This window comes from Equus asinus, chromosome 13, assembly GCF_041296235.1.
Source record: "Equus asinus isolate D_3611 breed Donkey chromosome 13, EquAss-T2T_v2, whole genome shotgun sequence".
Lineage (NCBI taxonomy): Eukaryota > Metazoa > Chordata > Mammalia > Perissodactyla > Equidae > Equus > Equus asinus.
The window spans coordinates 43,434,661-43,461,286 of record NC_091802.1 but is presented as its reverse complement, the minus strand read 5'-3'; the positions used below and the strand labels follow the sequence as shown (position 1 = coordinate 43,461,286).

At 61.1% G+C, this 26,626-nt stretch overlaps 1 protein-coding gene across 2 annotated transcripts; it reads right to left on the bottom strand.

Moving 5' to 3' along the window:
- Nucleotides 1–742: 742 nt before the first annotated feature.
- On the bottom strand, nucleotides 743–20,537 carry ADAM11 (ADAM metallopeptidase domain 11). 2 transcript variants are annotated; one of them, XM_044745783.2, is made up of 27 exons: nucleotides 20,373–20,537; nucleotides 19,750–19,925; nucleotides 11,518–11,594; nucleotides 11,262–11,328; nucleotides 10,206–10,291; nucleotides 10,043–10,118; nucleotides 9,560–9,626; nucleotides 9,424–9,491; nucleotides 8,990–9,064; nucleotides 8,839–8,910; nucleotides 8,489–8,655; nucleotides 7,867–7,951; nucleotides 7,672–7,762; nucleotides 7,479–7,530; nucleotides 6,883–6,982; nucleotides 6,729–6,800; nucleotides 6,516–6,608; nucleotides 6,093–6,173; nucleotides 5,526–5,576; nucleotides 5,352–5,415; nucleotides 5,053–5,152; nucleotides 4,720–4,839; nucleotides 4,459–4,627; nucleotides 4,255–4,369; nucleotides 4,070–4,160; nucleotides 3,408–3,425; nucleotides 743–2,891 (listed from the first exon to the last, which is right to left on the bottom strand). In XM_044745783.2, the coding sequence occupies exons 1-27, from the start codon at nucleotides 20,437–20,439 to the stop codon at nucleotides 2,876–2,878; spliced, it is 2,316 nt and encodes a 771-aa protein (XP_044601718.1). In that variant the 5' UTR covers nucleotides 20,440–20,537; the 3' UTR covers nucleotides 743–2,875. The 2 variants fall into 2 exon arrangements, with proteins under 2 accessions (XP_044601718.1, XP_044601717.1); XM_044745782.2 differs by lacking the exon at nucleotides 743–2,891 and having other exon boundaries at nucleotides 3,237–3,425.
- Nucleotides 20,538–26,626: the final 6,089 nt, after the last annotated feature.

The window sequence follows — 26,626 nt, the reverse complement described above, 5'->3', positions numbered from 1 at the left end:
TCCTGGGAGTCCTGCCCGTTTGGGAACGGGGCTGTCATCCTGGGGCTCCTAGCTGCTCATTGTCCCCAGGCCCTTTCTGCCTGCTGCTATTTCTTGCTCCCATTATCTCCTCTCTACCCTTCCATTCCTTCATTCCCTGCCCCCACCTCTCTCCTCTTATCTTTTCCCTGAACAAGCAGGACTTCAAGAGCCGGATACCTCCAGGTCCGAAGCTTCCCTCCAGGGATGAGAATAATAGGTTCCTGGCTCAGACTGGGCCTCCGGCTGGGAGGAGCACTTGGCCTTGGCCTTGCTCAGTCCCTTCCTGCCCCAAGCACGACAGCAGGGAGCAGAGGTGAGACAACAGCAAATTCTCCGCAGGCCCAAGAGCACCACGCCCTTGGCACCAGATTTCTGGAATCTCTTGGGAGGTGAGGAGAGGCTACCCTGGCTTCAACCATAAAAGGGAAGCTGGGTCTCCTGCTTTTTGGCAAGATGCTTTCCCGCTCACCTCCCTTCTGCTCTGCTGAAGCCAGGAGGGCAGTTATGTTTGCTAGAAGAGCCGAGGGGTGGAAGGGCCAGGCCCACACCCAGTCAGTGCCTGATTCCTGGCCGTGAATGGAAGCCCCTTCCTCCCGGAGCCCTGTCCTGTGTACTCACTTCCCGTGTTCTGTCTCATCCTGCTCCCTGCAGGGCCAGGAGGACAGGGAAGGGTCCTGGGTCACAGTGCAGTCATTTACAGAAAAGAGAGACACAGGTTGGTGTGAGCTCCATGGAAGCCCCAGGACATGATCTTTAATTGATGCGCCTGTCCCTGCCTTCCCACCCCAAGCCCCAGATGACATATTTACAGGATGCTGTATGGAGCCAGTTCCAGGCCCAGGCCAGTGCAGCCTCCACTCCTCCCTGGGCACTGCCAGGGCGGGCACTCCTAGGGTGGGGCAGGAGGATGCAGACAGCTGGGAGCCACGTGGACTGGTCACAGGAAGTCTAGCATTGTCCACATCCTCATTCCCACCCCCATGTATGTGCACACAGACGTGCCCGTGTGCAGAACTGTTCACATTTGTATGATTTGGATCCAACTGCTTGTGCCAGATGCATCGCCACCTGTGTGCACGTGTGTACCACCAGAGGATGCCTTAAGGTATTGCAGCAATAGTGCAAAACCCAGCCCTTACCCTCCTGCCCCTGCCCCAGCCTGTGGGACCAGTGGAGCAGGACTGGCCAGAGGGGTGGCCCACCTACCCCCGCTTGTTGGGCAGTGCCAGCTGGAGCTCAGTATTGAGGACCCCACTGTAGCCGCATCCGGCCACCTAAAAGGGTGTCAAGGGGTCTCAGCCCCTGGTTTGCCCTGAGGGGTGGTACAGTTAAACAGGGAGCCGTTTCCTCCATGATTCTTCCTCAGAGATGCCCCAGAAACAGAGGGACTGAAACAGGCAGCTCAAAGGCCCTGGGGTGTTCAGAAACCCCTGCTCAGTGCTGGTGGGGTATCTCTGAGGGGAGGGGCTCCGTTCATTTGTGGCTTTCATCCATAAGGTAGCTGGACCCCCATCTTGCCCCTGCAGCTGGTTTTCAGCAGTTGAGGAGCCAGGGCTCCTGTCCCAAGCGAGGATCATGAGGGAAGGCCATGGACAGGACTGCGGGAGGATTGAGGAATTCAGCCTCTCTCTCAGGCTGGGCTGCAGGGGGATCAGAGGACGTAATGGGGACAACTGTAAACTTACTACTCGGCCCTGGAATGGGGTAAGGAGCGGAATGGTGTGACTGGGCCTTGAGGACTTTTCTAGAAGCTAAGGATCATACATGAGACCTGCCTTTTTCTACCTCCTCTTGCACATCACAGGCAGAGCCCCTAACTCTCCAGGCACTGGGCCACTCCTGGCCTTCCTACTTGGGAGAGTCCTTCCTGGGAAGATGGCCCAGCCTGGGACCTCTAGGCACGCCAGAGGGCACCTAAACCCTGAGTCAGCCCCAGAATCACCCTTCTTGAAAGGGGGAAGGTGCCATTTTATTTCAGGGACTATGTTTTCTAGACCCCCAAATACATGCGTCCTGGTAGGGACAGCACGACAGTCATTTTGGAATTGAAGACAATCTGGGACACGTGGTCACCATGCCCATGACCCAGGCCTTGGGCACGGAACAGGCAGCTTTGGTTTGAATCAGCACTCGGACTTTTCTCCAAGCTCAGCAGGGCTGGGCGGAAGAGGCAAGCAGGGATGCCTGGCCCCTGTCTGGCTTGGGGACGTCTGTGTTCAGGGAGAGGGTTCTAGGGTGCTCATCCCAGGGGAGGGCCCAGGGGACGGCCATGCCTCCGTTCCTCTGGGCCCTCCTGCAAATGTCAAAAGATCCCCACAAGTGCCCTGGCCCCAGCACCCCCAAGGTTACATTCATCACATAAAGATTCAGTAAGAAAAAAATGCAGATGTCGGTTCCCTCCCCCTAAGTCCCAGAGAGCGAAAACCCTGGTCCCAGCTGCCTGGTTTTGTGAGGGGCCATCCCAGGCCATGTCCGCTGGTGGCCACCTGCCCCACTGGGGCATCCCTCTAGCCCCCCCCCCCCCCAACTTGAGCTGTGGCAATCTGTGATGATGGAAGTTACATTCACACAGGGAGAGTTGGTGTTCAAGGCCAAAGCCACATGAGGTGGGGTGGGGGACCATGAGGGAAATGCCCTCCAGGCTTGGTCCACCCTGGTGGTGTGAAGGGCAGGGCCACAGCCCCCCCCCGCCCCCACCCCCCACCCCGACCCAACCCCCTGTGGGGCCAGGAGTTGAAGGGCTTGGGCCCGGAAGACATTTGCATGGTGCCTCCCTCTGTGGCTGGGCAGGGGCAGCCTCGTGGTTCAGGGTGGAGACGGTGGGTGCCAGGCTCGGAGGGAGGGGGGGTGGCACTTAGGCCCCTCCGGACCTGGAACGGAGAGGGGGCATCGAGGGAGACTATGAGGCAGGGCCCAGGGGGAGAGCCCCTGAGCCGGGCCCTGGGAGGTCAGGGCTGGGCCCTGGAGGCAGCAAATCACAGGCTGGCCAGGGAGGGGATCTGGCAGGAGGTCAGACAGCGGTGACATGGAAGACAAAACAGATGGGACACAGAAGTAGGCTCCCTTCCCAGGGGACAGGGGCTGTGGGGGGCACAGCTCCAGGGTCCACCTGGCCAGGGTGATCTGGCCTTAGGCAGGGTAGGAGTAAATGGACCAGGCCTGAGGAGATGGGCAGCTAGAGAAGGGGGCAAGGGCGGCTGAGAACTTTCTTCCCAGAGTGAGTTCTCCCACCCCGGTAGTGACAGCAGTGACAGTGCGGGTAGGAGAATCACCCCCTAGCTCCCCATCAACAGAATGCGAGGTGACGAATGAGATGGAGGAGACAGGGACAGCGGGAGGGATGACGTGGCCGGCGTCACACTGCCCCCTGCTGGGTCGGGTCGTACCTTCCTCGGCGGATGTTTCTTCAGGAGCCGAGGAGAGGAGAGGCAGAGAAAGGAAAAGGAGCCATCTGTGACCTTCCCCTTCTCTCAGGCAGGGGCCTTCTGGCTCCCAGGAGACTCCTTGCCCCAGAGATGGGCCCGGGGCCTGGACACTAATGACAGGCCCAGGGAGAGACATCGAGAAGACCTCCTGAAGTTGGGGGCTGGGTCTGAGTCCTGACTCCACAACTGACGCACTGTAAGACCCTGGGCCTCAGGTCCCTCCTTGCACATTTCGGGGTTAGACGAGCTCCAGGGCCCCAGACACGGAACACCCTAGGCTGGGTGGGGCCTAGGGACAGGGGATGCAGGCCCTGTCTCAGGCAGCCCTGCTCAGCTCCCCACTGTGGCTGTGCTGGGAGGCAGTGAGGCACAGGGGCGCCTGATCTGCTTACTTTTCAAGAGAAGCTGGAAATCAGGATTCTTAATGTAAACTCTCCTGTTTCTAAATGTGAGCAAGCAATTTTTTAAATGTTAAAACAGGACCCTGTGGGCTGACTTGGACTGTCATGTGTGAGCTCTGGTTTAGCTAACCTCTCAGGGAGGGCCCCTTAGCTCCACCAGACTGGGGTTCTGATAACCCCCGAGGATGCCAGGGGGTGTGTGGTGGGGGGGGGTTCTCTTACTTAAATCCCCAGCCCGTGCCGCCTAGGACGATGGCTGCAACCAGGACAGCCCCGGCGATGGAGCCAATGATGATGTTGGTGCCGCTGGGACCTAGGGAGGAGGGCAGGGCTCAGTTGGCAGGTTGGCAGGCACAGGCATGGAGAACAGGAAGGATAGAGCCCACCCTGGCCAGCCACAGCCTCACCCTTATATCTCTCGGTCTCCCCTGTGGGTGGAGACGTGGGCAGGGGGTTGTGGATACTGCAGTCTTTGCCCGTCCAGTCTGGCTGACAGATGCACTTCCCTTCATTGCTGCAGACCTACAGGTGGGGCAGGGCCAGCAGAGGTGAGCAGGACTCTGTCTCCTCTTGCCAGCCCCTCCTACCATCCCTGGCCTCCAGGCACCCACCCCGTGGTGGGAGCAGATGCGGCGTTCCCCGCTGCCAGGGCAGGTGCTGAAGTTGAAGGCAGAGGCTGGCAGGCAGCGATGATCCAGGCACAGCATGTTCGGCCCACAGGCTGTGCCGTCCTCCACGTAGCTCAGGTCTGAGCCATCAGCCAGCTGCACATGACCACCCCTGGGGAAATGGCACTGCTAGCCTCGGTCCTTGCCCCCAACCCCATCACAGCTGCAACTTCCCCTTCCCCAGCCATGGTCCTGGGCCAACACCTGCAGTCCAGCTCCTTGCCCTGGTGGTAGAAGGTAACACTGCTGATGTCCCCTCCTAGGTCCCCCAGCCGAGGAGCTCCAGAGATGTTGACACAGAGGAGGAAGCCACAGAGCACGTCCCTGTGGGGCCGCATGGAAACAGTGAGCCCCAAGTCTGACCTCAGACCCAGCTATTGAACTTGAATCTGCCCTCTCCCCATCCCCTGATTTTTCATGTATTCTCCCATTTGAGACTCAAAGGCTGGTCCTGGGAGAACCTGCTGCTCTATCTCCGAAAAAACCCTCCCTAGCCCCAGAGCTGGGGAGGCCCAACCAGGAGACTTGGCAACTCACTGTTTATTGCACTGGACCCAGCCTGACCCCTTGCGCCCGCAGTTCCCACGCTCTGTCCCCTCCACGTTCAGCTTCTCATAGCAGAATCGATCAGCAGCCGCTATAAGGAGATTATGCCAGGCGTCACTCCCCTCACCCCAGAGCCCACCTGGACCCAACACTGGCCGGAGCCCCAGTCCAGCTGGGGCCTGAGATCCTGGGGAGCCACACAGTTGCTGGAGGGCATATTCAGAACCTGCCCAGTCTCTCAATTCTGGGTCCTCCAGAGTCCCCTCTCCCATCCCTAGCCAAAGACTGACCATGGCCCCAAAGGGCTTGGCACTGCCGGTCCCGGGTTTTGCAGCGACCTCCGTAGCAGCGGCCCTAAGGGACAAACAGCAGACAAGGGACTGAGACACTGAGTGGTCAGAATGGAGACCAGACAGACTGTACTGAGACAGGCCCCGAGGGGAGGAGCCCACACGCTATCATACCTGTTCATGATCACAGTAGTAACCGTCCAGCTTGTGCAGGTTAGGGGGACACTGCAGAAAGAGGGGCTGGACTGAGCAGAGCAGCCCCAGGAAGGAATGAAGGGGTGTCAAATGCCCCCCATGTAGGGGCTCATGTGACAGGGCTCTTCCATGTCAAGTACAAGAGGTCTGGCTTGGATCTTAGACCATGCAGACTGGCAAGTGCCATAGGCTCCCCAGTCTCCCTGTTCCCCTAATCTGCTTCACAGGGCTGGGAAACTACACACCTGGCACAAATAAGGACTTAAGAGATGTTAACTAGTATTACCACTCTGATCCCTAGCACACGGCAGGCACTACACCAGGCGCTGGGAACACCAGCCAGACTATAAATAATGGTTTAATGATTGAAGGAGCAAAGCCAAGAGGCATGAAGAACCCTCTTTTCAGATGAGGAAACAGGCTGATGAGCGGCGGCGACGCCAGCAGCGAAGCAGAGGGGCCCGGAGAACAGTCGCCCGAAAGCCAAACAGATAGGCACAGGGGTTGCCCCGCCCCAGGCTCCGCAGGGCGGCCGGCCGGCCGGACCTGGCTCGAGTCCCCGGTGCAGGTTTCCGCGATGTCGCACTCGTTCACTGCCTCTCGACAGGACACTCCCCGCGGCTCGTACTGGAAAAAGGATGCGTTCCCAGGGCTCAGGCAGGAACCGTGGACCCGGGGGCTGCCCGCTGCAGCCGACTCAGAGCCCCCGAGACCCGCTCACCGCCCCGCCCCCCGCGTCTCCGCAGGGGCCCCGCCCCGCTCCTTGTAGCCCCGCCTCCAACAGGCCCTGGGCCGCACGCCCCGCCGTTCCCCTCCGCATTGGGGCTTTCTTCCGGTCAAGCCCCACTCCTCCAGATTAGCTCCGCCTCCAGCGGCTCCTCCCTAAGTCCCGCCCCGCATCAGAACTTCAGTAGCCCCGGTCCCTGCACGTCGCGCTTCCTTGCCTCTCCAGCTGCGGGTCCCCCTCACCTTGCAGCGGCGACAGCAGAGCCCGTCGCTGCACATGGCGTCATGAGTGAGGGTGCATTTCTTGCAACAGTTCCCGCCCGCGCGGCTGCACTCCTGAGAGAGGCGGGGAGAAAGGGAGGGAGGCAGGCGAGCCCGCATCCTCCCCACCCGGGCCCACCCTCGAGGGCACTGGTGTCTCCTGCACCCCACCTGGCGCCCACAGTAATTACTTACTTGCACCGAGCCGCAGTCGCACTCCTCTCCCGCCTCCACGAAGCCGTTCCCGCACTCAGGCGGGTCCAGGAGCTGGACGGGCAAGGGGTGTCGGGAGTCTGGTCAAGATCCTGCGCAAGCCCCGCTCCCACCTTCCCCGCCCCGGGGCTGGTACCTTGAGGGGCTTGTTGAAGAGGCAGCTCCCGCCGCCCTCCTGCAGAAACTGGTTGTACTCGTCGATGCTGCAGCGGGAGAACTTGCGGGGCAGGTAGAACCTGGGGAGGGGTAAGGGGACGGTGCCGCTGGGGCCCGGCTCGCGCCCTCCCCTCCGGCACACTCCCTCGCCCCTTCTCAAGATTGGGGATGGGATGCAACGGGGGACTCGGTCACCATCTCGAGGAGGCTGAGAATCTGTGTACCCGGAGACTGCACGAGGATCGTCCCGCCTGCCCATCAAGCGGGAGTGGGCGGGGACTTCTCTCCGGTGCCCTCTCCAAAGCTGGAGTCGGAGGCTGGGGCGCCGAGGAGAGAAGGCGCCTTCAAACGAGGCTTTGGCGGCGCCCAGTGGCGACAGAGCGCACTACAGTCTGGCCAGCATTGGTGTCCAGCGGGGGAATCTGGGACTCCCTGTGCAGTGTCCGCTGAAAACTGGGCTTCTTGGAATCCTGAGTGGTCCCGAGATCTGGCTCTCTTGAGGCCACCGGGTCCAGATTGCCACCCAGTGCTCCCTCTAGGACTCCCCTCGCCCAAGACCCTCCCCCAAGAACTCACCCAGTGTCCTCCATGATGCAGCCCAGCCAGTTGTCCGGACACTTGCAGTCCCCTGAGAGGTGAGCCAGGTGGATATAAGGGAGAGTGGAGGATCACCCACCCGCCCCCCACCCATGGACACCCTCTTCACTTCTAGAGCTGCTGGATGTGGGTCTGGGCTGGTTGTGGGGCCACACAGGGTCTTCACTGATACCTGCTGAGCTCCGGTGTTTATTCCACATCATGCCCAGGTTCTGCCCCAGCGTCTGGGCCAGGGTCACTGCCATGGCCCCCATGTTGTCATACTTGGGGTGAGGAAGATGGAGCAAAAAGATGTCTACATCCCTCCGAAAGGCACAGGCCCTTTCCCTCCAACCCCCCATCCCAGCCGTGCACCCACGCTGCTCACCTCGTTCACACCCCCTCCCCTGGACAGTGAGCAGATGCCCCCCACGTAGGCAGCCCCACTACTGGTGCTCTGGAAAGTCCTGCCCCTGGAAGGGAGAGGGTTGTCAGGAGAAACCCCTGCCCCTCACCCCAGTGGCTCCCCTGGGCCGGGAGGGGGAGACTAGGAGGCCTCCCGTGCTAGAGCCCTTCCTTGGGGAGGTAAGCACTGCCCTTCATGTCAGCCTATGTGACCTCAGGCAAGCCCCTTCCCCTCTGTGGGTTCATCTGCCCGTAAGCCAAATGAGAGGTTCCAACTGGATCATCTCTAACTGCAAAGACCTTTTATCAGATTTTCCCACCAGGGCATTGGGTCGCTGAGGAAGGGATGCTAGGACAGTGTGAAAGGCGGAGAGGGGGCGAAGGGGAGGTGGTGGGCTGAGGAAGACCACTTGGGGTAGAGAAAAGGGGCATCAGCCCAAGATGCAGGGGAGATGCCAAGCCTGTTGCAAGTGGCTGGGGGCAGGAGCAAGGTGGGCCCAGTCTCCAATCCTCCAAGAGCACCTGGCACAGAGCAGGTGTTCAATAACCCTGTGCACCATGGCAACCAGCAGAGGCTGGCAGGATGCATGGGGTGGGGGACTCACGAGAAGAGGTGGGTGGCATCACTGGGCTCAGGCAGGCCCTCCCGCCGGTAGACCATGAGCCGGGCCAGGGTCTCCAGGAGGTCATCCTGCACCTGGATCTTGTCCCCATCTGCCCACGTTTCCATGGCAACCAGCACGATGCGGGTATTGAGCTGTTCCTTGTACATCTGGGCCCAGAGGGGAAAAGATGAGGAGGGGGCTGGAAGAGGGGTGTGGGGAGGGGACACGGCTAGAGGAGGGCCTCAGTGTGTCCCTCCAGGAAGTGGGGAGACAGAAGCTGATAGAGCTCACCCCAAGGATGTGTGGGGTGGGCTGTGAGAGGCGGGGGGAGGGGAGGGCAGACTGCTCACCACATCTGCCAGGTTCACCACGGACTTGGCAAAGTTGCTGGTGAGGACCACCGACTGTCGCATCTGCTCAAACTGAGAGAGACAAGAGTGGTGGAGGGTGAAGCTCATTCTGACCCCTCCTCTCAGAGTCACCCCCAGCCTGGGAACTTACCAGCTGGTGGTCATTGATCACGATCAGCTCCACGTACTTGGTCTCACTGTGCACTGTAGGGTGGCCCCGGCGGACCTGGAGGGTGGGTGGGCACTTGGAATCAGTCCCCTCCATGCCTGAAGCCATGGATAGGCTCGAGGAAGAGGAGCTGGACCCAGCCAGAGACAGTGCCAGCAGCCCACTGGCAATGGGGGGTCCCATCCCTCCCCAGCCTTGGTACAAGGGCAGGCGGCCTCAGTCTGTCCACCATGGGGACGTGTGTGGTCACTGATGTTAGGGAATGGGGTGGGGGGCCTCCTTCCAGAGATGGTTCCCTAGCCCCCAGCCACACCAGTCTGAGCCCTCCTTTGCCCCAGCCATGGATAGGGGTGTGCTCCTGCTCTGGACCACAGCCTGAGGTCTCTGCAGCCCGAGGTCTGTGCGGGCCCCCGTACCTGCCTTTTCCTTCTCAGCCTCGGCCGGTTCGGAGGAGCAGAATGGGCGGGGGCAGTGAACAGGCAGCCTGAGGGGAGGGGGCAGGTGAGGGGGGCACAACCGGCCCCCTCCCCAGCCCCACTTTCCCTCCCTTACCTGGTTCTCTGCATCCAAGGGGGGCTGGGAGGAGAGGGGTCCGGTAAATGAGGTGGGGAAGGGGTCCCTGCAATGAAGGGGAATTAGTTCTTGGGGGCCAGCCAGGTCTGCTCTGAGCCCAGTTGGGGGGACAGCTCCAGTCCTTCCCCCACCCCACCCCAGGGTGACCCAGAACTGGCTAGAGCTCCCATGTCGGATCTGATCTCCCAGATGCTCAGATTCCGGGGTCAAGACCTGGGGGGCGCCATGAGAGATAGGGGCAAAGGACACTGGAGCCCAATGGAAGGTTACCTAGGGGACAGAGGGGACATTGGAGCTGGGGACACAGGGGGAGGGAACCAGAGTTGGGGTCACTGAGGAGGGCAGTGAGGCTGAGGTTACCAAGGGAGGAGGAGGCAGTGACAGCCACTGGGACGACAGCCACTGGGACGACAGCCACTGGGACCTGTGGCAGGGCCATCAGAGAGGACCTGAGGGTCTCACCTGGGGGGCTTCCCGAGGCCTGGCCATCTCTCGGGGCTCCACGATGTAGGTGAAGTTCCCGTCAGAGAAGACCCCACTGCAGAGAGAGAGGCGCAGCTCCCCACCGTCCCCAGGGCCCGGGCCGGAGGCTTTTCCCGGCCGCCCCACCTCTCCCCATACTCACTGCAGCCCCTGGCAGGTGGAGAGAGCGGCAAAGGAGCGAGGGTTCCCCCGGAGCTGCCCCTGGTAGTAGCAGTGGTCTCCCGCCCCCTGGAGGAGCCGCAGAGCGTGAGTGGCCCTGCGCCCGTGCCCAGGCGCGAGGGCAGGAGGTCGTTGGAGGGCCGCTGAAGCTGCCACGGGTGCAGGTGGCTGCAGTCCCTGGGCATACCCTGGTTCTACTCTGGCTGTGTTCCCCTAATGTGCTGTTTCAACCTGGGCAAATTCCTAGCCCTCTCTGGGCCTCCTTCACCTCACTTCCAAATGAGGAAGTTGGACTACATCAGTGGTTCTTAACCGTTTGTTGGGCTGCTGCAGGGATCAGACTCCTTCAAGAAGAAGAGCTAACGTTCAGAGAGCACCTTCTGCGAGCCAGGCACTCTTCTAAGCACTTAGCTCACGCAGTCAGGTGAACGCCATGTACCCCGCCCTCCACGCGCACAGTGTGTTCACAGATGCCGTGGCCTCCGTGGACCAGCCCTGCACACGGTCTGTGGCTGAGGAACTGTGAGCAGCTGGTGTCCTGCTGGCCCAGCTCTCGGGTCAGAGGGGAACTAGCGCCCACCCCTGCTTCCTGCAGAATTACTTGTGCTCCAGTTACTGAACAGGCTGCGGGAGCTATTTATAGATACTCATTCATCTTTGCTCGGCCCTGGGCCTCCAGGGCTGGGACCCTGGTGTCTTGGGCAGCCAGGAATCCCCATGGCCTTGGTCCTGGGCAAGAGGGGCATTTCCCCAACTGCCCCTCCCAGGAGAGGTGGCAGGAGCTTGAGGGTCCTCAAATGCCTCCGGGCCCGGCAGAGGCCGCTGCGAGGCTGACGTTGGGAGCCGGGCAAGGGCAGCGCAGGGCTCGATGCCATTCGATGTGGCACCCTGACTCCACCCCCGGAGCTCCCAAGGTGGGGAGATGGAGGGTCCTGAGGGGTCGGGCTCATCCCGAGTGTAGAATATACCCTGGACCCCATATCCACCGGCCACCTGTCTCCCCACCCCACCTCCCCTGTCCCCTTCCAAAGGCACTCACGGTGCTGTGCTGGGTTGTCCCCTCCCGGCTGAAATGGCGCTCCACGTATTGCGAGGAGAGGAGGTGACTGAAACAGAGCAGGCGGGAGGCAGGAAGGGGTCGCTGATGGGGCTAGGTCAGGTTGGGGGCCCACTGCGGCTCAGCTCCAGGTCCCCTGCCCCAGCCCGGCCCCCTCCCACCCGCAACCAGCCAAGTCCAGGCCCTGCCCTGCCCGCCCGCCTGCTGCCCTTGCTCCCGGGCTCAAGGCCACACTCACTGGTTCAGCTCCAGGTCCAGAGTGAAGTCTGAGTTGAAGGCTGGGATGACGAAACTCACCTGGGCCAGGTGAGCAGGCTGGAGGCAGGGGGAGGGCAGAGGGGCAGTGAGCCCAGGGAGGCCTGGAGGTGGGAAAAGGGGAACCGGGGAAAGCCCAGAACAGGGAGTAGCCCTGGAGAGGGGATGGCCCAGTCCAGCAGCCACAGGGACCACTGATTTGGGGGGAAGAGGCTTTGCACAAGTTCATCTTCCTCCAAGAACCTACTCCTTTCCTGGGGACAGTGTGCATCCCTGGGCACAGCGAGCAGCATAGGGGCAAGTGCCAGCCGCCCCTCCCTGTGCAGGCGCCTCCCTGGGGCCAGTCTATGGGAGCAGCAGGGATGGAGAGGGGAAGCTCAGCCTGCCCACTGCCGCAGGCCAGGGCCTCCCTACCTCCCAATCCCCCACCCTCAGGGGGGAGGCCCCCAGAAGCATCATGGGAAAGGGGCAAACAGGAGATGGGGTGCAGTGTGACCCCCAGACCCTGCTGAAGCAGGCCCCTCCCTTCCTGTCCCCCTGTCCTGTCCCCCGCCTCCATTTATGGAGGAGGAGGCCTCGCAGTCTGCGGACGGTGGAGTGCGTTAGAGCTGACCATGGGCCCCTGGAAGCTGGGGTGATGGGCAGAGGCCATCCTTTCGGGAGGAGAGAACTTGGCTCCTCTGCCCCAAGCCCATTGCATCTGCCTCGCCCAAAGCTGCTCATCTTTAATATTTCAATTCCCTAGTTAATTTTTAAACATGGAAGTTTTCCTGATAAATTTTTTAGAGGGGCCTTTGCAGTGGGGCTGGGAGGCTCCAGGTTGCCATGGCAACGTACCAGGCACGAGCAGGAAGGCTGCCCTCCCAGGCCTGGGCACCCAGCTACTGCAGGGAGTGGGGACCCTAGACCTGAAGCTAGTGAGCCCGGAGAGAAAGCAGCCCCATGAGAAGGGGCAGGAGAGAGAGTCTGGGGGGAATCGGCCTTCTCAGCTCCTGGGTGCCCCCTACAGGCCTCAGGTCTTACCAAAGATCTAGAAGCAGAAAGGCCCAAGGGGGGCTGCAGCCTTCTTCCCAGCCCTGTCCATTCAAGAAGCCTGAAATCCAGACCCCTAGATGAGGCTCCCACCCCCGGGCCGTGCACACATGAGACTTTTGTTTGCTGCCTTTCTTTTCGGGGGAGCAGGTGGCAAGATCCTCAGTGTCACAAGATCCGTAGCCTGGTGCTGGTCGGCTTCCTCATCAGCCACCTAGGATCCTAATTCTTCCTGAGCACTTATTGTGACCCAGGCACTGTTCTACATGCTTTACAAGGATGATCATATCTAATCTTCCCGACAACCCAGTGGGACAGATGCCTCTGTTATCCTCGCCTGACAGATGGAGAAACTGAGGCACAGAGAGGCTAACTAACTTGCCCAAGGTCACACAGCTAAGAAGTGGTGGAGCTGGGATTCAAGCCTATGGAATCAGCTTCCAAGGCCTTCTCCCCGCAAAGGTGAGGTGAGATGGAGATGGCCCAGGGTCCATGAGAGGCCCTGGGAGAGGCAGTGAGGTGAGGCAAGGGGCCAGGGCCTGGGTAGGCAGCCCTCTGAGCCCCAAGGACACTGACTCACCCCATCCCAGGCTGACCAAGGCTCCAAGCTCCATCCTGAGCCCCTAGAACATCGATCAGACTCAAAATAGAAAGTCAAGGACAAAGAGTCACAGCATCTCTCTCCTCCCTGGGCCTGGACCATCTCTGCTTTCCCCGTGCCCCTGGGCCTCGACCAGCTCCACCTCTGCCCCTACCCTTGGCCCCAACCACACCTCCTCTCCCTCTCCCCTCCTAACAAGCCCCTATCCTGCCCCCACACTGGCCACCCAGAGGAGCAGCCTGTCCAGGCCCCTTGCCCTGATTCCACTCTCTCAGGCTTTGTAGCCGCAGGGATGATCCAGCAACCTCTCTGAGCCTGACTTTCCCACTGAAAATGGGAAGATGAGGCCGGATGCAAGGCTGTGAGGTTGGCTTGTGCGGCGGGGTCATGCTGGGCCCGGAGGATTCTGGCACTTGGCCCTGGCGCTTGCAGAATCTCCCTCACTCGGAAGTCAGCGAGCTAACCCATTGGGCCTCCCCGCTCTGTGTGGACCAAGCTGACCCCCAGTCTGGGGAAAGCCCAGACTGACGGGGGAACAGACACCAGGTCCTCTTTGTCCCCACCACTTCTGCAGCCTGCCAGGGCCTCACCCCCTTCCCAACCTGGTGCCCTGTTCCCCAGCAGGACACAGGGCGCAGGCCAGATAAGACCTGTGCAAGGGCAGCTGCGGGGGCTGGGGAGTCACCAGAGGCGCTGGGAGGAAAGGAGGGCACTGGAGAGCTGGGCAGGTTTGCCTGGCCTGGCCCGATGGGGGGACTCAAGGGGACACCCCCGTCTGAAGGGAAAGAAAGATCAGGCAAACCCACATAGTGCCCAGGAGTTCTGCACCCCAGGCGCCTGGGGATGGGGCTCCCGCTGGCACCAGTCTTAAGACCCGCCCCCAGCCAAGCTTTAGGCCCATGTTCTATCAAAGCCAAACTGCTCTTTGCCTGGCCTGCCCCTGACCTCTCCCATGACCCCTCAGTCCCTCCCTCGGGAGCCCCTTCCGTCCGCTGCCACCTGCCCTCCTCTGCATCCAGCTCAGCACTGCTGGTGACCAGCCAGCCGGGCCTCGACCCTGTGCCCTGCCCTTGCCTCCTGCTCCCCGGCCATCGGCTCTCACGTGCTCCAGCTCATTTGATCTCAACCGCCCCGCCGTCTGGCGCTCACTTTACAAATGTGAGGCTGAGGCTCCCGGAGGGACACTTGGAGGTGACTGGCCCAGGGCCATGCTGGGGAGGTACAGGGTCAAGTCGCACCTTCAGGCTGGAGTCTGTGGTCTGTGTCTGCCATGGCAGCTGTGGCCACCTGGCTGGGGTGACGGTGCCCTCCCTGAGGCCTCCCTGTCGTGGGCCCATCCACTCCTCAGGCATCTGCTTCAGGGTGCTGGGCCTCGCTGGTCCCCCTGCACCCCATGTCAGGCCCAGCCAGAGACGGGGTGCAGAGGGAAGGAGGCAAAGGTCCCCAGAAGTCCCAGAATCACAAATACAGACGCCAGGCCTCCACCCCAGACCTCTAGGGCCAGTCTTGAGACAGGGAGACTAAAGAGCTGTAGGGTTCCCAAGCGCCCCAGAAAATCTGAATGTCCAGACGCTGCCCCTCCGTCACCCCGAATGCCTCCTCCCGAGCCTCCGTCTCCTCCCACGACCCTCCCCTCCTCACCCTCACCTGCGAAGCCGGCACCCACCAACCCACGTGGGGCTGTGGCCGCTCACACTCCCGGGCCTTTAGGCCCACTGCTCTTTTCTTTTTTTCAAAAAAAGATTGGCACCTGAGCTAACGTCTGTTACCAACCTTCTTTTTTTTCTTCTTCTTTTCCCCAAAGCCCCCAGTACATATCTGTATGTTCTAGTTGCAGGTCCTTCTGGTTGTGGCATGTGGGACACCGCATCAGCATGGCTTGACAAGCCGTGCCATGTCTGTGCCCAGGATCCAAACCAGCGAAACCCTGGGCTGCCGAAGCAGAGCGCGCAAACGTAGCCACTCGGCCATGGGGTGGCCCGGCCCACAATTCTTGATGTGGATTTCTTTGATGGCTGATCCAGCTTTTCACATGGGCCACCTGTAGTCCCCTGGAGTAGGGCTCTGCCAGCCTTTGCCCTGCTCAGGGGCTCAACACTCACGTTGAGTGGGAAGGTGTCAGAAGGCCTGAATGAGCTGAGGTTTAACCTCTCTGAGCCTCAGTTTCCCATCGATAAAATGGGCTTGCTGTGAGGATTAAATGAAAGCCCTTTTTAACTTGTTATCAAGCATTAGTAATAATAATAATCAATGAAGAAGGGAGTGTAAATGTTCCACCTAAACAGGGCCTGGAGGAACCGGATAAACCTCACCGGCTGGGTGGCAGCAGGTGGGGAGAAGCCAGAGAGCAGGAACCACCGGGAGGAGCCCCTCCGCCAGCAGCGGACTGGCCAGCGTCCCTCCACTTAGCAGAGCAGCAGGAGCCCCAGAGAGTGAGAAGAGCTGGACAACTTTCCAATAACGGGATTTGACCTAAATTTTTGAGGACAGAGTCACTTCCTACAGGTCATTAGTTCCTCTGGGGACAGACTCTGGGCAGCTGGGTCCCTCCAGGCAGCCAGGAGGGGTGCTCAGGCAGGGCCACAGCCACAGGCCGGAGTCTGGCTGGGGAGCACTCAAGACTCTTGCCCACACTGTCCCTGCACTGACACCGCCAGAGCCTAACAGGTGCCCCCAAACGCCCTGGCTCCTGCTTCTGACCCCCAGCGCTCAGGCCAGCACAGGCTGCCCGGCACCCCGCCCAGCACAGGAGGGCGGGCCTCCCAGATGTGGAACATCTACTCTTGCCAGATGACAGGCAGGACACGGGACACACATCCTCTCCTCGACCGGAGCAGCAGCCTGGGTGAGCGGAGACGCTCTCAGCCCCGCTCCCTGGACGAGGAAGGCGGGGTCCAGGGGCTGTGGCGGCTGGCCCAGGGCACTCGGCCCAAAACAGCGCAGCGGGCCCCACTGCAGCAGCCTTGCCCCAAAGCCACCTGGTGTAGCCTTTCAGACCCATGTCTAGCCGCCTGCGTGAACTCACTCTCTGCCCAACCTCGCGGCTCAGTCCACGGCACCCCCGGGCCAGCTGAGCCCCGGCTTCCAGCCCCTCCCAGGGACCCCTCCGCCCTCCGATCCCAGCATGAAGCTGCGACCTTGGCCGCAGAGACCACAGCGTGGCCTTGGCCCTCGTGGGCTTCTGGGGCTTCAGGCACGGACCCTGTGGCTCCTGCCTGTGACTGCCATCTTCCTAGGGCTGGGGACTGAGCCTTACCCGACTGTCCCCCACCCCTCGGCAGCCAGAAAACACAAGCCCTGCAGCACACACCCTCAGCTGAGGGCTTCTGGGTAGCATTTCCAGTAACTGCTGGTCTGGGCAGCTCTCAGAGGAGCTCAGCCCAGTGACTGAGGTCCCCTCCCCAAGCTGGCTCAGAGGAGAGTCAGTCTCCTATGCCTGGGACCCTCCTCCACTCACCCACCCTATTCACTTAACCCTCATCCTGCCCTCCCCTTGGTTCCGAAGGAGTCTGGGTTTCCCCAGGGGCAGGTATGACCCACACAGCAGTTTCGTGTGGATTAGCAAAATGGTCCCTCAGAACACATGCAGCCTCGTGAGCCCACCGGTTTCATTCAGCTCCCTTGCCCAGGCACCTTGCGCAGTGAACAACCAACCCAACTGTACAATGTGGCTCTGCTTGTTCTCCTGCCTCACCCCTCAGCTGAAGCTCCCTGTGACCACAGGTTTCTGCACTTCCAGAAGCTCCTCCACCTCTCTGGGCCTGCTTCCAAGCAGGACAGAGGGGAAATGTTGAGAGCAGTGGCAAAGAGGGCAAAGGGTCCCCTACGCCCCTCTTCACCCTGAGCGAGAGGCAGGCAGTGCACTGGTTAAGAGTGCTGCTCTGGGTATCAATCTTGACTCTGCTACTTAAGTGCTGTGTGACCTGGGCTAGTTACTTCACCTCTCTGTGCCTGTTTCCTCATCTGTAAAATGGGAGTCATAACAGCCCCACCTCCTGGAGCTGTGATGAGCATGACATAGATCAATACGTGTGAAGGCAGAACAGCGCCTGCCCCAGGAAGGGCCCAGTAAATCATAATTTCTCTAGCTTCTAACTTCTGGTCACCTTCCCTCTCCCCCGTCCTCCCCTCACAAAAGTGAGGAGACCTGGGCTCACAAAGCCTTTCCCATCCCGCCTCCTGGGTGAGTGAGGCTGAGATTAATGTTATCATCACCCTGATGTTGGGGATCAGGAAGCTGGGGCTCAGAGGGGTGACAGGACCAGGCCCAGGCCAGAGCAGGTTAACACCCAAGGCCGCGCCACCCCAGCCCCGTCAGCCAGCATGTGCCCCAGAGCTGCCGCATGACCCACAGCAGATGGAGACCTTGCTGTTGACCCAACCCCTTGCTGGCCTGGGATCCCAATGAAATAACTTCCAGGCGTGCCAGGGCGGGCCCTCCTGCTGGGACCCTGCGCTGGCTCCACCATCAGCCCCCAGGGCACACGTGCTCCAGGGAGAAATGCCAGGTGGGAGACAGAGCGCTGCAATGTCTCCTTCCGGTCAGGGGGCAATACCCTGGACACGTCTTTTTGTCTCCCTCAGCCTTCCTCCAACTGGCACTGGGTGGGCTTGGTGAGTGCCCTCTGTGCCCAAATCCAGAGTCTCTGGAGGCAGAATGGTGCCGTGGAAAGTGCCCTGGTCTCGGAGAAAATGGCTCCACTGCTTAAGATCCGATTGGCTTTGGGCAAGTTACCTAAACTCTCTGAGCCTCAGTTTGCTCATCCGCAAAATGGGCAGACAAAAGTCACCTGCCTTACAGAGCTGTGAGTATTCCACCTCAGGGGAAACTCAGGGGACAAGGCAGGGCCATGAGTAAGTCCCCTGGGGCAGCTGCAGTGAGGTCCCTGAGAAAGCTCAGTCCCAGAGAGACCCCCACTGGAGAGGACCCACGGAAGCCTCCACTCCCAGCCCTGCCCCCGGGGGCACAATCACGCAGTCACTCACACACACGTTGCATGCACACATGCCACACTTACTCAGGACTCAGAGACATCCATCCCTGCACACCCAACCACCCTGCCCAACTGCGCCCATCCTGATGTCCCCACACAGGCACAGGCACTGCCATAGCCCAGAACCCCCCTCTCTTCAGGAAGAACTAGGCTGAAGGAGCACCCCACTTATCAGCCCTACCCGGCCCCCATGCTTTCCCTCATCTCTGTCCTCTGACCCCTGGTGGCATCGCCCCATCCTCCAATCTGCACATCCCCTAAAGCACCAGCCAGGAGTCCCAGCAGTCAGGGGGGCGGTCAGCTCCCAGCCAGCACAGCCCTGACGCCCACAGGTGACAGGTGAGGGGGACGCCAGGGAAGAAAGTGGGACTAAGGGCCAAATCCTGCCAGGACACCCCATCTCTGGCCCTGGGATCATCCCTAGTACCCATCTACCACCTCCCAGGGAGCCTGGGCAGGTGCAGAGGGCCGCCTCCACCCCCTCCCCTCCCCCACACCTACCCCCACCCAGGCCTGCCTGCCCGGGACCATTAGCCACCCCCTCCCCCCTGCGCACTGCCCTGAGTGATGGTCCATCTATTATGCATGCTGCCTTCCTGCTCCTTTCCATTTCCCGAGTATCCCCCTCCTGCACTCCCCACAGCCCCCTCCGCCGCCTAAGGGCTTTTAACCAAGTACATTAGGCAGGGCCAGATGCCAGTCTGACAGATGTCGGTAACGTTAGCCTCCGTTTCCCTCCTTCCTCCTCCCTGTGCCCAGCCCAATTTACCTCCCACCACTCCCAGCTGCCAAAACTTCCCAGACCTTGGTTGTACCCCTCCTCTGAGTCTCTCCTCTACACCTCCTGTTTCTCCCAGGCCTTTGCCGTCCCGCTGTCCGCCGCCCCCACTGCCTGGCGAACTTTCAGCTTCCAGCTCCTGGAGAGCCGAGGCATGCTGAATGAATATTCCATCTGGGTGATTATTATTCACATGATATTAATTAATTATTAATTGCAATTAATCTCCTTCATTCCTAACCTTCCTCTGGGAGGCAGGAGGGGCCTGGCAGCCAAAAGGGACAGGGGCAGGCAGAGCTGACATCTGTGGGTGAGCTTGGGGCCTCGAACCCCCATCCTCAGCGAGGGCAGGAAGGAGAGCAAGCATTATGAGTGCATAGGGGAAACCGAAGCAGGAGCAAGCACTAAGCTGTTCCATAAGAGTCCACTGAAGGTGGCTGTGGCCAGAACCTGGAGCCCTAACCCCTGACTGGCTCTTAGCTGCTTCTCCCTGCCGCCACTGCCCTACCCAAGCCCCGTTTGAGTAGAACCACTTGCTTTGGCAGGAGAAGAGTGGGGGCTAGCAGAAGGCTGACCATGGCTGGGCATTCGGACCCACTGAGAGCAGGGGAGTCCTATGATGAAGGGAGGGGTGCTGGAGCGGGGCAGGTGGGTGCTTCCACTAGTGGGCTCCAGCACCCACTTGGTGGCCCACCGTACAGAAGGGGAAGCTGCAGGAGCCAGCCACTGGGGAGGCGTCCCAACCCTGGCTGCCCCATGGCCTCCTGGGCCTGCTCCAGACCCCTGGCCTCAGCCCCCAGCCGCACTCACCGGGCCACCCGGTGGCTCCTGGCGGACCCTGGTGTCCAACTGCTGCTTTCGGACCTCTCCCCCAGAGCTCTCCCCTATGAGACGGCTGGGCTCTGTGACCTCAGGGGCTTCTGAGACTCCCAACTGGGGTGAGACCCGCCAGCGCAGAGCTCCGGCGGGACCCCGGATCCCAAGACCTGGGGAGACAAGGCCATAGCTGCAGGCAGATGCCCATCGTGGGGCAAGAGACTTGGGAACGGGTGGGCTCCCCCTATCCCCCACTCTGGTGTGGCCCCTGGAGCCCTGGGGGGATCTGCTGCCTTGCAGAGGGAAGAGCCCGATGGAGAGGGGGCCAGAAGCTTCACTCCCACCCGCCCGTCACGACTGCCCCCCCACCCCCCAATCTGCAGAGACCTGCAGAGTGCACTGGCCGGCGGCAGGGGAATGACCGCGGTCGGGAGGGCCGGATGGGGACAGGTGGGTGCACGCACCCTCCCTCCTCCCCCGCACCCCCATCTCCCGCGCCCTGGACCCGCTGCCACCCCGAGCACTGCAGGAAAACGTGGCTGCAGCAGAAACCGCCGCAAAACCCGGGCAGGGGCGGGGGCAGGGAGGGGGCGCCGGGCCGGGCGGGGGTCACTCACCGGGCGGGGGGAGAAGCGGCAGCAGCAGCAGCAGCGCCGCGAACGCCCAGCGCCGCAGCCGCCTCATGGCTCATAATCCGCCGGGTCCGGGGGCTGCGGCGGCGAGCGGCGAGGGCGGCGGGCGGCGGAGCGGGCGGCGGGGCGGGGGCGGGGCGGCGCAGCTGCGGGAGCCGCGGGCGGGGGCGCCGGCCGGGCGGGGGGCGGGGGGCGCGGGCGGCGGCGGCTGGGAGGGCGCCCAGCTCAGCGCGCTCCGGCCGCGGCCATCCCGGCGGGGCGGCGGGCCGGGTTAAGAGCAGAGCGGCGAGCACGTGAGCGAGGGCCCGCCCCCGCCCCCCGCGGGCCCCCCCAGCCGGCCGGGCCGGGGCCGCCGCGACGGGAGGACAAAAGAGGCGCCGCCCCGGGGCCCGCCTTCCCGCACCGCCTCGGCCCCCTCAGCAGGTGCAGGGCGGGCACACCCTGTCCCCATCTCGCGGCCCCCTCCTCGGCCACCCTTGACGTGGGCAGCTCCGAGGACCCATCGGTTTGTAGGGGGAGGGAGGCGGGGTACAGAGGGACCCCCGGGCTCTGACCCGGTGACGGCCCGTCTGGGGACCCGCGCGATCGAGGTGCGGGGGCGTGGCTGCCCGGCCCGGGTTCGCCCCTCCGGCGTGTGTGCAGGAGGGGGCTGCCCAGACTCAGCCCCGAGCGCCCGGGTCGAAGGCTGTGGGAGCTAGGCAGGCTGGGGGGCGGGGGACGGAACCGAGGGCCCGAGTCCTGTTTGGCTCCGCGCCTGTAGGGTGTCTCGCCCACCCGTGGCGTAGCAGGTCACTGCGGAGTCCTCCCACAGCCTCGGTCCAGACTCCTTTCCATCCTGCAGGCTCCTTCTTCTCTGGGCCAAAGATGCCCCTGCCCCCAGGAGGGCTTCAAGGATTGCCGTCACCCAAGCCACCAGGAGGGTTTGGCGTGCCCTCTCTGGGCTGAGTCCCTCACACAGGGCACCCCCGTCCTTGTCCCTAAATAGCATACAAACTAGCCAGGTCATTTGCATGCCGTTAGCATGCCCTATTTCCGCCTCTCTCATGCCAGCCCAAATCTTGGAGGAGCAGAAGATACCTCTGGAGCCCCCCAGCTTCCCCTCTCCAGTCAGACTAGGTTGCCCTGTCTGCAAATCTCCTGGCCTCCCAACCTACCTCCTCTGTCGTGCCCTCCAGCCCAGCTCTTGCCCTGGGCTCCTGGGCAAGATGCGTCCCCATAATAGGGGCTGAGATCTCTGACTTCTGCTGGGGATCCCAAGAACCAGAAGAGACCTGAGATGGGGGAGAGCGTATTGGGCTTGGGTGCCGCTGGTGAGGCCTTGTCCTGACTTTGTACCCAAGGTCACAGCATCCTTGCACCACACCGGGAGTGCACAGGTCACCGAGGAGCAGGAGTGGAGGCAGGGAAACCCTTCCTGGGTCCTCTGCTTCCCCAGGAAACCAGGGCCTCTGCCAGGGATGGGGGAGCTGCCTCTGGCTTGTGACAACCCCCACCCCCCATCTCTATTTTAGGCCCAGGAAAAGTGAAAAGGTGATTTCCCGAGAAGTTGACATCAATGCTGGGAACGGGATGGCTCCCCTCCCCAACTTCCCACCACTTCAGTCACCTGCCACTCTGGACCCAGATGCTCAGCAAGGAGGAGCCCATTGTTCCCTGACTCTGGAGTCTTCTTGGAAACCTCCTCCATGGTGTAGGGGAGAGGGGGCCCTGGGGAATTAGGACTTACTATGTGATATTCCCTGGAAACCCACAATTACCCAGGAGGGAGAGATTGTGCTCTTCAGTCTACAGACGGGGAAACTGAGGCTCTGAGAGGTTATGTGAGCGTCCCAAAGTCTCCCACAGCTGGTCAGTTAGAGGTGCATCCCATACTCTAGGGTCCCACTTGTGTCTGGCCACCCCTATCTCCGCCTCTGCCTTCTATCTGGGGCCTGGAGGGGACTGGTCCATCTGGTCCATCTATCCCACCCTCCATGCCCCCATTTGGCACACCTGTCACCACCAGGGTGAATCCATCCTGCCCCACCCACACATGTCGCAGGGCCCTGTCAGTGAGCCCTGATCTGGTGCGCCTCCCAAAAGGATAGGAGGAGTTCATCATTTCACAGTGGAGGCCCTGGGGCTCGGGCCTCCTTGGCTGAGGCACGTTCCTACCACTTCTGTGGCCCTGGTTCCTTGGGTTTCCTGTTGGGGAACCCTTGCTGGCCCCCAGAGTGACTCCTCTCTGGTGGCATTCTGGGCCAGCTCCAGTGGAGGCTCAATCACATGGCCCCACGGCCCCCAGCAGCCCCTTATCTTCCTGGGTTCCCCAGCTCAGAGTGGGCCCAGCTGGACACCTTGGCTCTCCCTTGACCACACCCTACTCCCCAGTCCAAGGCCCCCTTCCTCCATCTTGTCCCCGTGTGTGTGAGCTCTGCTACAAGCTCCACGCCTCTCCCAGGCAGGAAGCTGGCTTCAGTTCCCTCGGCCGCCTTCCTTCCTGAGGTTGGGGGCTGTAGAGACAGCCTTTCCTCAAACTGGGGGCTCCCCGAGGGCAGCAGCTGTCTCTCCCCACAGACTGGGAGTTCACAAGAGTAGACATTGTCGCCCCCATCAGACCTAGCCCCTGATAGCAAGGATGGTTTTCTCCTTAGATTGGGGCTCCTAGGGGCAGGACCTGACTCCCCCAATCAAACAGGAGGCTCCTGGGGAATCTCAGCCCAACCCCACAGCTATGGCGGCCCCTTTGGTCACTCCTGCCAATCTCTTGTTTCCCCCAGGAGGAGGCCTGGGGACTCTGGAAATCAGAGGCTGGTGCCACTCCTCCGGCAGTCTTGAGGCCACCCTCAGGGTCACCCTGCTGAGGGAGCTGTTAGGCTCTGGTCCCCCGCCCCAGCCCTCCCTCAGAGCCCCCACCACCAGGAGGCTGAGGCCTCCTTCCCCCTGCAGCTCTTCTTGCCTTTCAGCCAATTCCTCCCTCAAATTTTCCTGCACAGGGGCCAAGCTGGGCTGATGTGGGGCCAAGGCCCAGGTCCAGCAGCTGCAGGTAAGGGAAGGGTGGCGGCTGGCCCGGCCCTGGGCTCGTGTGGTGGGCAGTGATTCCTGCCAACAGAGGCTGTCCAGGCCCCACGCCCGGTCTCCGAGGCCTGCAGCAGAGAGCACGCCACGCAAGGGGGCAGGGGGATGTGGTCGGTAAGAAGAGCAGGACTCAGGACTCAAGCAACCAGCTGGGGTCTAACCCTAGTTAATGGCTCTGTGACCTTGAGCAGGTCCCCCAACCTCTCTGAGCCTCAGTTTCCTCATCTGTGAAGTCAGGGCTAGAAAAGCCCTCCCTCACAGCGCTGCAGGGGATAAATGAGTGGACAACCTCAAGAGCTCAGAGCAGCACCTGGTGCAGAGGGTTCACTCAACCTGGGCTCGCACTGTCCATGTTGCCCTTACGGTGCCGAGGAGGAAACCAGCTTCCTGGCCCTTCTCCAGGACCCATAGACTCCTTTATGGCTTGGGGGCCTCGGGGCCCTGTCTCCCCAGCACCTGGGGAGGCTGTACCTGGTAAAATGATGCTGGGGGACAGGAGAACCAGGGAAAATGCCCACAGCATTGAGACAGGAAGTTCATTCTGCTTCCTCCCAGATCCGCCCCCGCCACCAGTACCCCGTCCTTTCCATCAGGAGAGGACCACTCCTTATCAGAATCTCTCCCCAAAGGAAGCCTCATGCTCCTCCCTCTCACTTGTGAGCCCTCCTCTCCTTTAAGCTCTGAAGCTCAGAGGCCTCGCCTCAGGGAGGAGTTAGAGGTGCCTGGGGTGTCAGAATCCCGGAGACCCCCATCCTTTGAGAGGTTCCCAGCACACAATGTAGTCATGCCCCAAAAGCCCAATGTGCTGGGGGTGGGGCGCCCAGGAGCAGGGCGTCTCACGGAGCCCCTTAGCAGCTTCACCCACAAATGTACACTGGAGATGGGGATGTGGGTCCGAGCCACCACAAGGTGGGAGATCAGTAAAAATAAGCTCTAGTGAAGCGCCTTGGAGGGAGGCCTGGGGGGGGAATTTGCATGTGTGCGGTAATAAGTTACTTTGCTGGGTGTTTACAATGTGCCAAGCACCTCACAAACGTGTGATTCTTGCGACTTCCTAGTGAGGTGGCAACCAATAATAATAGTCTCCATTTTTCAGATTAAGAAAACTGAGTTTGCCAAAGGTCACAAAGTGGCAGGACCCCGATTTGAATTCAGGCCTGTGTGGTCTGACGGTTTACACCTCAGGGTTCATGGAGAATATGAAACCTGTGCCTTGAAGAGTGGGGCCTTCTTGCTGTCATCAAGGGGTATTCCAGGTCAGGGACCAGGAGCTAAGATGCCAGGGCCGGACTGCCCACGGTGGCCAGACGAGTGGCTCAGTCTGGCTGGACAAGGTCTGGGGAAGGAGGTGGTGGGGAGGACAGTCAGCAGGGTGGTGAACTGGAGGACCTGAGACTGGCTGGAGGGGCAGGCGTTAGAAGAGGCAGGAGGGATGTACGACGAAGCAGGAAGGGGCAGCCGGCCTCGGACCAGGAACGAGGTGGTGGTAAGTCGGTCTGCGGAAGTAGCAGCACGGAAGGGATACAAGGGATTTATTGGAGGTCATGGTATTTTATTATTGGAAGGAAGGACCCTTGAAATCATCTCATCCAAGCTCCTCACTTAAAGATGAGGAAACTGAAGCCCAGGGTAGTCAGGGGACTCACCCAGTCCCCCTGCGAGTTAGTGGTGGCTAGATCGCTGCCTCCCCACCCAGCCCAGGTGCAGACTGGAATACAGAAAGGAGGCAGGGGCGGGGCTACCAATTCAGGCCACACCTACCGAGAAGAACAAAGGTCCCAGGCCTGCGTCTGGGGAGGCAGTGAGGGCCAGAGGGCTCACTGGGGCACTGGGAGCTGAAGGAGTGGACATGGCAGAGAAAGGGCAGAGGCTGAGTGGGGGAACGAGGTTAAAGTGGGGCACTGGGAGTGGGGAGCCAGGTTTCAAGAAGGTGGAAAAGGACAAAGAGAACCTGACTTGGGTAATTATCAGGTTATCTGGTGACCCTGGAAGGGACAATCCCAGTGGAGTGCCTCAGGCAGAGCCTCCGCGGAGGTTTGGAAGGGAAGGGCGGTGCAGACATGGAGGCAGTGGCTGTAGACCACAGGAAGCAGCCAGAGAGCAGGAGGGAGCCTTCTTCAGGCTGCTGAATCAATGCAAGTGTTTTCCAGCATGGAGCTTGGGCAGAGGGAAGGGGAGCTGGTGAATCCAAAGACATTGACAAGGCTTGTGGGGGTGGGCTGGAGGGCACAGGGACAGTGTGACTCGGGGAGGAGGGACACTGCTTCCTTTGAGAGTCAGATGTTGAAGGGGGACTGAGAGCAGCATGGGGCCATGCCCACCAAGTCTAAGTCAAAGTCATTGCTGGGAGGGAGGGAGTGGAAGGGGGTTTGAATAGTCCCCATGTCAAGGAGCCACTGAGGGGCCTAACTTATGTCAAGCAGCACCCACCCGGCCTGGCTCAGGTTTCAGGTGTTGTGCGTTTCCCTCTGAATTTATATTCTGCAGGCCAGAACAGAGACATGGCAGTGAGGAGAGGTAGTCTTGGGACTTGATCTGGCTGAGATGTGATGTCCAAGGTCACAACTATTGAGATGTGAGGGGAAGGTCACACAGTGGGATGTGAAGTCCTGGGCAGAGGGTGATTGCGCAGCGGTCTTGGAGTGAACAGCACGTGAGGACATCGGGAGGAGGGCTGAGGAGGGCGTGGGGGGGACCGCCTCGCCGGAGTGGCAGCATCATGGGAAAGGCAGTGGAGGACGAGGCATCCCCACGTGTCACAAAATGAAAACGATGCAGCCATCAGGGCCCGGAAGGAAGCTGTTGTCTGGGCCCCCAGGAAGGAGGAGGCCCCCAGCAGGAACGCTCATTAGGGCAAAGCAGTGTCCTTGAGTGGGTGGCGAGGGTTCAGAGCCCAGTGAGTGACCTGAGGACTGGACGGCGGCTGCCCGACCTCCCCTCAGCCCTGAGGGGCGAGGCGAGCCAGAGGGTGGTGGCACTCACAATGCTGTCCACCTGCAGGAGGCTCCCGCCTGCTCTGCAGTTATTCTGTCCATCTCTCTGGGCCCTCAGCCCTGCCTCGGGCAGATCAGGGCCTGACACGCTGACTCCAGCCCCATCTCTTTGCTATTTGTTAACAAATGTATTTACAGTTCCTGAACCAAGATTAATTGTGAAATTTAACAGGAATGGCATAAAAAGGC

Excerpts from the sequence above, each read along its gene's own strand:
- ADAM11 (XM_044745782.2), bottom strand. The coding sequence starts at position 20,439 with ATGAGGCGGCTGCGGCGCTGGGCGTTCGCGGCGCTGCTGCTGCTGCTG. Across the intron at positions 7,952-8,488 it reads GATGCCACCCACCTCTTCTC|GGGCAGGACTTTCCAGAGCA; the intron begins GTGAGTCCCCCA and ends TCTCCCTTCCAG. Across the intron at positions 4,370-4,458 it reads GCATCTGCTCCCACCACGGG|GTCTGCAGCAATGAAGGGAA; the intron begins GTGGGTGCCTGG and ends CCCCACCTGTAG.